This window comes from Bombus affinis, chromosome 12 (genome assembly GCF_024516045.1).
Source record: "Bombus affinis isolate iyBomAffi1 chromosome 12, iyBomAffi1.2, whole genome shotgun sequence".
NCBI classification, from domain to species: Eukaryota; Metazoa; Arthropoda; class Insecta; order Hymenoptera; family Apidae; genus Bombus; species Bombus affinis.
The window spans coordinates 10084839-10094087 of NC_066355.1; the positions used below are offsets into that span (position 1 = coordinate 10084839).

Here is a 9249-nt window from a genome sequence, read left to right on the forward strand (position 1 = left end):
TATAAAGCGAACGAAATTGCAGTCACGAAAATAAACACAATAACGGAATATCGTTAATACGAAGCACGAAATATTTTACTGATTCGATACTGCCAAACTCTGCAAGATTTTACAGAATGGCCACCGCCGCTTTCACTCACGACGCGATCCTACCAAACACGATTTCAGTAAGAACGGAACGAAGCCGCCAAAAACGATCACCAAGTGTCAAGGTTGCCATTGTACACGAACATGTCGAATATACCGATTGTGTGAGTATGTTGAATGCACTCGCATACACTCTACACTCTCTTCATTTCTGTTATGTTAGTAGAGACATAAAACAATAGTATTTTATCGTAATGCTCGCACTTATTTTACAATGACACCGATACTGATGTACAGTAATCTTTGTTATAAAGTATTTCAATGCACTTTTATATTTTATGCATAACGAACGCCGTATGTTTTTCATTAATTTACCGGGAAACTTTCGGCAACATTCACCGAAACAGTAATCAACATCCGCGAGAAAGACCCCACTACTTGTTCGATTCACCAGTTATTGCGAATGCTCATGTGGTCAGGATTGTAACAAGTAAATAGAATGAGGTATCATTGTCTCATGGACTTGTTTACAAACAATGATGTACATATGATGGCATTTAAGTCTATTTACTTGTTACATATAATTAAACTGTATATAGTATTATGTATAATAACAGTCTATGCAACAAGGATTTAATGTTAAATCCTTTTTATCTTTGATTTAATACGACATATTAGATAAATACAGAATTTTTTAACTATCAACTAGTTATACATTATTAAACAACATATAATTCTTTATAAGAAAAATAATAAAAAAAGACCATTAAATTTTATATAACTTGGATAATTAAGAGACTATCAATAAAATATTTAATTTAATTATAATATCGTTAAAATGAATTTTATTTTAACTTAACTTTATTATAAAATTGTACACATTAAAAATTATATAATTACGATTTTTGTGTAACTAGAAATATTTGTACTTTACCATTTCTTAAATTACAGCTATTTTTAAATAAAATATAGAGAAGTACTTTCAAATATATGATTTCTTGTTTTGAGCCGTTCCTGGATGATGTCATAATCGGCAGACCAATGAGAAATTCTGTGAATTAACTATACAACTGTCTGGCAACGTAGGTTATATGCGTTCTGCCAGTGTTTATACTATAAAAGACAAACATGTTAATATATAATATTAATAAAAGAGAATTATATTAAATACTCGAAGAACCGAGTAGAAATACTGAATTTACATAACAATTGTTTCTTGACACAAATTGTGCAATTTTACGCAAAACATGATAGAATGACTATGTTTAATCCTCTATATCGATTATCCGTGTTGGCCAATAACGTGTTTGTGCGTCGTAAACAATGTTCTTCTATTGGTCAATTATATTCCCGCTATTAAATATTGAAGAATATGAAATTATATACAAATATGTACATAATTTGGAAATTTTATATTTTTAATTCGTTCAAAAACACTTAATTGAAAAACAATGTATCATTAATTAATTACAAATATAAAAATAGTATTTTATTATAACCAATTAAATTTGGAAAGACAAGAATTATTTGTTAAAATTTGAATTTACAGGATGATTATATAAATTAATATTAATAGATTATATAAAATCTGTAAAGGCTAACAATTATATACATAAAAAGTATAACTACATGTATTAGTAATATGTATAAATAATATATCATTATATTAATAATATTAACTAAATACAATATATTACAAAATTAACAAATTTAATTTGAAGATCATTTTTAATTTTGATTTATTCATTAATGTTTTATTATACAAATTTTATTGGACTTGAAATTTAAAAAACCTGATATATTTACAATAAGGAGAGATATATGTAAATATCATTATATTATAACAAAGTATATCATTCATTAAGGAATTATTTATTACACATAAATGATTATAATGTAATACACATTGTATATCTTCTAAATGAAAATATTGTTAAATTCTATTTTTAATCTAAATCCAATCCTTCATCATCATCACCTTTCTTATCAGGACTAGATGCTGGTGGAGCTTGTTTAGTATTTTTGTCCTCCTGTCCTTGCTGCGTTTGTTCTTGGCCACTCTTAGCTTCAGACTCGAGAGCAGTGACGAATTCTTCAATGTTTCCACTGGCTGCAGCATTGACAGCATCTGGACCCAAGCCAAATTGACGGATGACAGGTCCCGCCTGGCCTGACTGCAAAGCAGACCAGAACATTGATAGCGCCTGGGAGAACTGGGGAGACACTAGCGTGGTACACAGGTGATCCCCTGGTGGTAAGTGCGGGCTCATTGCACGCTCCAAGCTTTCCGTTGCAGAAATTGCCGCAGGGATGACATTGGTCAGCTCAGTTGCTACTCCCCTCTGCCGGACAATAAGCTGTGCTGTAGGTGGCCGAAAACAACAAATAATCCCAGAGAAACTTCCCCAACTACTCAACAGAGCGAGAGTCTCCGACAGCCAGGAAAAGTTCATGTGGAAAAGAATATTAAATAACGAAACAACCATGCTTCTGCCCTTTGATTTTATAGTAATAGTTTTATTGGCTCTATACTGCGTTTCAACTATTGGTGGTACCACTGATTCTATGAAATGATAAAAATTAATATGTTACACAGCTAAAATTAAAAATACATAATATTTAATATATATTATTCGTTTGTTTATTGTATCTTCTCTTTTGCATATCTTATAATGGTATTAAGTAAATTAATGCAAAGCATACAAATAATAAAATAAACATATTAAGTAGACAAAAACTGTGTATGCAATTAGTATACCACATATAGTTTAATAAATTATTCTTCATTTGAATTAGAATCATATTAGTTTAAGAAGAAAGACACACAATATACAATTATATATTATACATTAAATGCTATCTTTTAAGATTTATAAATAATATCAATATCAATAATTTAATTAGTACACTGAAAATTTCATAGTCATAATTTATAATAACAAAAGATTTATCAGTGTTGAAAAAATAAATACTGGTTTGTACAAATTAAAAATTATCATATTTGTAATTATTTGACACATGTGTTAGTTCTGATAAATAAGTGTATAAAACATTCATTAATACCTGGCCTTGAAATTTAATAATTTATACCACGAAAAAATTTACATTAAATCAACCTTGTAATATCAAAAAATGACACATAACAGAATATATGTTGAAGAGCTGGTTAGAAAGGAAATAATTTCAAGTCATTAAACAATGAAATATCATTTCAAGTATGTTATCAAGAATACCATTCTGTTCCTGATAATGATAACAGCTGAAAGAAAAGATATAATTAATAAAAAAAGCAGATAATATATTACAGTGAACTACTGTTTAATAATTGTTGTGACTGAACAAAATGTAATTGAACAATATTGAAATATTTAATTATACAATATAAAATGCGAAATACATATTTGATAAATTGTGTGATATATAACATCAATGTGTGTGTGCAGACACGTGCGCTTGTTTGCGTGGAAGTTATCTAATCTGTATGTATAAATGTAAAGTAAAATAATGATACAAAAATCAAATATAAAATTATTATGAAACCATATTCTACACGTGGGAAATTTCTGTATTAAAAGAAAAAAAATGAAATTTTTTTATATGATTAAAATTCATTCCAGGACATGCAAAATAAGATGGATACAAGACATATTTCTAATGTCTTCTATATAACATTATGTAGTATGACAGAAAACAACATATAGCATGTTAGAAAAAAAGCTGTTAAAAATACTAGTATGTTGTACTAGTATGTTATGATAATTTATCTATTTGGCTTTATTAAACATTTGTACTGAAGCAATGTATATGTTCTTATTTACACAGAAAATGATTTCGCTCTCGAGTCGTTAATAAGCCATACAAGTGATTGATTCGATTTTAAATAATCGAAATAAAAAGAGAAAAAAAAGAGAGAAAAAGAAAATGAAACAAATATATATTATTTTATTCAGCAATTATTTTTGTAGAAAAAATTTGTATAGTCATATAGCATTTAAGATTTTCATATCTCCTTTTGTTGCCCTAGTATTTTATATCTTTATTATATCTATTTTTCTTCTATTTGTTATAACTGTTACCAATTAGAGTATTTCAATTTTCGTTAAAACGAAGAGTATAAAAAATAATAAAGATAAAAACTTATATAGACAGTAATAGAACTACGTAAGTCTCAGAGCAATATAATATAATATTGACTACCTTTATAAATGCACATTTATTATTTTTATTATTTTTGAAAGAATATAAAGATTCTTTCTTGTTGTTGCCTTCTGTCCTATCGTGTTCTTTGTTCTAATTCTAATATATGTGTATTTCTTAAGTATAAGATTATTCTAAAGTTGTGGTTTCAATGATTGTTGTCTTTGAGTTGATTGAATAAAAAAGCTATAATAAATAAAAAAGATATACAAGATATTCTACATAAGATATTATTGAGTGCCAATGTATATTGTCATACATCATTTAATTTAGATTATTATTATTTCTGGGTATAAATTGTTAGCTGTTAAAACCTAAACATTAGATTTATATTAATATTTCGAAAATGAGGTAGTTTTATAATAATAATATTGTTGAAAAGCTGAAAATTTAGAAAAAATATGTTATATAAAGCTATATATGGAGAAAAGATATTACCTGAACAACGGATTCTGTTCCTGTAGGTGTTGGAATCTCTGATAAAAAGTTTTGTAGATCACTAAGTTGAATTTTGTTATTTGTATTTGTTGTTGTTGTTGTCGTCGTTGTTGTTGTTGAAGCAGGTGTTGATGTACCTGATGTTCGTGATGATGATTTATTATCACCTAAGCAGAGATTTACGTGAATCACTTATACAAATTATATAACAAACTATACAATAAATATGCTTACTATTAGGTTTAGGGGAATCATTAGCAGATGATGCTGAAGATATTATTTGCGTAGCAGGTCTTACAGTACTTGTAGTAACTCGAGTCGATGCAGTTGTTGTAGATGTTCTAGTACTTTGCACACCTTGAGGTCTATTCATTGTACCCAATAAACTACCTAAACCAATTTGGCCTACACCACCAAATAATTGCATTAACTGCTGTTGTGACATATTATTTAATAAATTTTGCAGATCTCCTTCTGGATTTGTACTACCACTTCTTTGTGATCCAGGAGTTGGTGGATTGTTAAGAACTTCATTAATTTTTCTACAATATTCTTCATCTTTGTCTGTTTTAAGATCCTGTATAAAAATGAGGCATGTAACATTACCTACTTATTAAAATATCTTATCAACTTTTGTGGAATTACTATATCTTTTCCTAAACTACACAAAGTACATACATATATTTTTTATGATATACCTATATATTTTAGTTACTTCATAACACATTCTACAATATTTTGTAATTAATGTTATATTTTATTACAATCTATAATATATATAAATATATATATTTTGTATAAAAATATTATTACATTCTTATTTATATTTGAAATCTAACACTACCTCAAGTGGTAATGAGCGAAAGTCTAAGGTAAGAATAATGATAAATAAATAAATAAACAAAAGATAATACACTTTATATAATTTTTAATTTAATTAATTATCGATTTAATAATTTTGGATGAGATGATTTTACATGTGTCATGCATATGTTATTGTACATAACCTATTATATGTACATAGAGTGTTTCGTTTAATTGGAAATGGTAGTATATCTTACGAGAGATTAAAATCATCAAAAAAATGTTTTAACAAAAGTTGTTTGGGTTGGAAAGGGGCATCATATGGTGCAAATTATTTTTTTGCGGATCGTATAGTGGAGGAGATTTTAGGTACAACTTCATTTTTTTGAATGTAATCATATATTTTTTAATATTCTAATCGATCCACCTTGATGTTCCCTATAAAAAGGTGTTGATCTATATATGTCAAAAAAACTATATATCTAATATATCAAATCTATATATGTTAGTTTAGCAGATATTTAAAATTTGTCATATGAAAGACAAAGAAAGACGCGAAACGGTTATCTTTTGTTTACATTGTAACATATGAAAAATAAAAACATAAACAAGAATATTGTCTTGCATCTTTCCTTGTCTTTCACATGATAAATTAAATTTTAAATATCTACTAAACAAATAGTTTTTCGACATAGATAGGTTAATATCGTTTTATAGAAAATGCCACGGTGGATTGATTAGTGCATTAGCACATATATGGTCTCATTTAAAAAACCACAGAATTATTCTACTACTCAACCTGCAAAAAGATAATTGGCTATACAACTTTCATTGAAACATTTTTTTTGATAATTTTAATTCTTTGTGAGATATTCTATCATATCCAGTATACAAAATACCCTGTATAATATAATACATGTTTAAAATATATTAGTTATAAGAACATATATAACAATTATAGATAGGTTACTTTTAATCGTAAATAAATATTAATTTTCATATATGCTATTAGAAAGGTATTACTGTAAATCAATGAACAAATAAAAATATTTTATATAAAAGTTTCATATATAACATGTAAAGTTTCTTAACAAGTTCCTTATTAACTAAAGAATTTACCTAACAAGTAATTTATAAATATTGAAAAAATAATCATTTTGTCTTTGTTATTTTAAAAATTACACCTTTTTTATTCTCTTCATAAATACTAACTTTCTATAATATAATTTGTACAAAATATAAACAAATGTATGAAATTTAATATTTAACATTAAAACCCATCTTACCTGAAGCCAAACAAAGAATTTTTTGTTCGATGATTTAAATCGTAAGAGGTATACTCTTCCAGTTTTACATTGGGGAACATGTTTAAATTCACAATCATCAGGAAAAATAATCAGGTCCTATAAATAAATAAAGAATATCGATAAGATGATTATAGAGAAATCTAAACAAAGTTTGAAAGAAGTATATCAATTTTACAAATAATAAATATTTTTGAATTATAATGAATTTTAAAGATAATAAAAAATATCTTTACATCCTCAACATATCCTGACACACGATCTTTCCAACAAAAATGCATTAATGAATCATCAGATTGATAAACGTAAAGCTGTCCTTTTCGAATATCTGGATAAACCATCTTTCCCTTCATAGTCATTTTCCCTGCTTTAAATTCCACCAAATTTTTAGGGGTTCCGCGTGAAGCATTATTTCCAAATAAGGCTCCTCCTGACATAGTTGATATTTCAAACACCTTGTTTTGATAAATATATTAAAAACTCTACACGCGGTTAATTTACTTTTCACGGCGCGCTGATGACACTGCACTTTAAAATGGCGTGTCAGAAGATTTCCTATCTTACATAGAATTCTCAAACATATGCGCCACGTAGTGGCGAACTTGATAATTGTGTTTACATTCAGATTTTATCGACAGAGCATAAACAGTCAGATTATCTATATTTTTATATCACCAACATGGTACAGGATAAAGGTACAGGATCATAGGCATATGAAAATGGAGTGAGTGATCGCACTGAACAAACGATATAGGAATAGAAAGAGAACGCTGCACTCCTTGTGTCCTTGTCTAATAACGCATTGTCTAATAACATACATAAATATGCAAGTAGTAGATATGCAAGTTTAACAACCATTAACGAGTGACATTAGCGTGCAATACTACGTATACAATGTCAGAGAGGAAATTTTCTCTTTAACAGTATACATGATACCAGAGAGTGGTAGAGAGTTTCCTCTCTGATGATACGTATCTGAGTAATCTTCGTCCTGGTGGCAGAAATAGGAATTAAAATTTAAAATTATATCATTTCGCGCGGTGTTATATTGAAAGGAGGAAGCAGCTTCTAAGAGCTTGTTATAAAAGTGAAAAATTTAATATACCACATCAAGTTATTGCTTCAAAATGGTGAGAATCTTAATTTGGTTCATTTTATATTCATAATCTAATAAAATTTAGAGCGATTTGTTGTTTTTGGTTGCGAATAGACGATTATTAGTATTCAATCAAGGTCATACCTACATTGAGAAAGTATCGAGAACCAATATATTATTATTACCTATCGTAATTGATTATAATATCGTAATTGATTATAATATCAATTACGATAGGTAATAATACATCGTAGTACTGTCATTTCGATTTCGTTTCAATAATTTCTCTCAATAGCTTCTTCTGGAGCTCAAGAATAATAAGTACTTTTATAAATAAGTATTTTTGTATATTGTATTCTAATTTATCTTATTCTTGATATTTTGTCTAAATCATTATTAAGTAAAAAGTAAAGATGATTGATAATTTCAAAAGTTCTATCTTTTTCTATTGAAATAAAATCTTTAAGTTTTAATATTGGATTATAAAATAAAAATGTTTAACATACATCAGAAATTATTAAACTGCTAGATTTCTGAATATGAAACTATTATATTAGAGTTGAAATAGAATTTTTGTATTTATTAGAATTTTAAATTTAGTAATGTTTTATCTTCTACTATCTTCTTGCATAATTAATGCTATGTGTTTAATAACGAATTGTGATATTTCATGTTTTGTTACAGATTTCTTATAAACTGCATTTCTTTATATTTTCTAGCAAGAACTTCAAAAGTCAAGCATGTAAGTATCTTTGCAATTGTATTCTTCACAGTTTGCTTTCCATGATATTTGTTGTTATCAAGATATCAACCTCTATTAACATTTAACATATTAACAATTATTAATATACAAGTCTAATAAACAACAATCTTTAATTATCTTAAACAATTTGAATAATCAACATTATGTATTTAAAAACAAATTATAATATTCTTTGTTTTATGATAGACTTTTCTCAATCTCTATTTTTATCCTTTATGCTTGATGATAAACATAAAATTATGATGAAAGATAAAAGCTTTTTATTAAGAATATAATCTTATTCGTACTCGCTACTGAATATTGTCTTAAATATGTTTTCTATTCCTCAATTTCATCAATTTGACTGTTTGAATACGCTAAATTTACGCGCGCTTGTGTATACAAAACTCGAACGCTCTTATTGGCGCAATATATTGTCAAAGTCAAATCAAGCGTGCCTATTGGTGCAGAATATTCTCAAATGAAACTGACCGTTGTTCCTATTGGCGTAATATATTGTCACGTCAAATGGAGCTTTGCTATTGGTGTGAAATATTCGAAAGTCATAGTTTCGCGGAGAA

The 9249-nt window shown here is 27.3% G+C and overlaps 1 protein-coding gene across 2 annotated transcripts; it reads right to left on the reverse strand.

Annotated features, from left to right (window-relative positions):
* Positions 1-1938: 1938 nt before the first annotated feature.
* Positions 1939-7386, reverse strand: LOC126922383 (proteasomal ubiquitin receptor ADRM1-A). 2 transcript variants are annotated; one of them, XM_050734936.1, is made up of 5 exons: positions 7067-7386; positions 6813-6929; positions 4957-5299; positions 4723-4889; positions 1939-2261 (listed from the first exon to the last, which is right to left on the reverse strand). In XM_050734936.1, the coding sequence occupies exons 1-5, from the start codon at positions 7265-7267 to the stop codon at positions 2034-2036; spliced, it is 1056 nt and encodes a 351-aa protein (XP_050590893.1). In that variant the 5' UTR covers positions 7268-7386; the 3' UTR covers positions 1939-2033. The 2 variants fall into 2 exon arrangements, with proteins under 2 accessions (XP_050590893.1, XP_050590892.1); XM_050734935.1 differs by having other exon boundaries at positions 1939-2429.
* Between the last annotated feature and the right edge of the window lie 1863 nt (positions 7387-9249).

What these genes read in the sequence shown, in the direction of transcription:
- LOC126922383 (XM_050734935.1), bottom strand. Translation starts at nt 7,267, where the DNA reads ATGTCAGGAGGAGCCTTATTTGGAAATAATGCTTCACGCGGAACCCCT. An exon ending in TGTCAGGATATGTTGAGGAT is followed by an intron (nt 6,930 to 7,066) that starts GTAAAGATATTT and finishes ATTTATTTATAG; the next exon opens with GACCTGATTATTTTTCCTGA. An exon ending in GAACAGAATCCGTTGTTCAG is followed by an intron (nt 2,430 to 4,722) that starts GTAATATCTTTT and finishes ATTGTCCGGCAG; the next exon opens with AGGGGAGTAGCAACTGAGCT.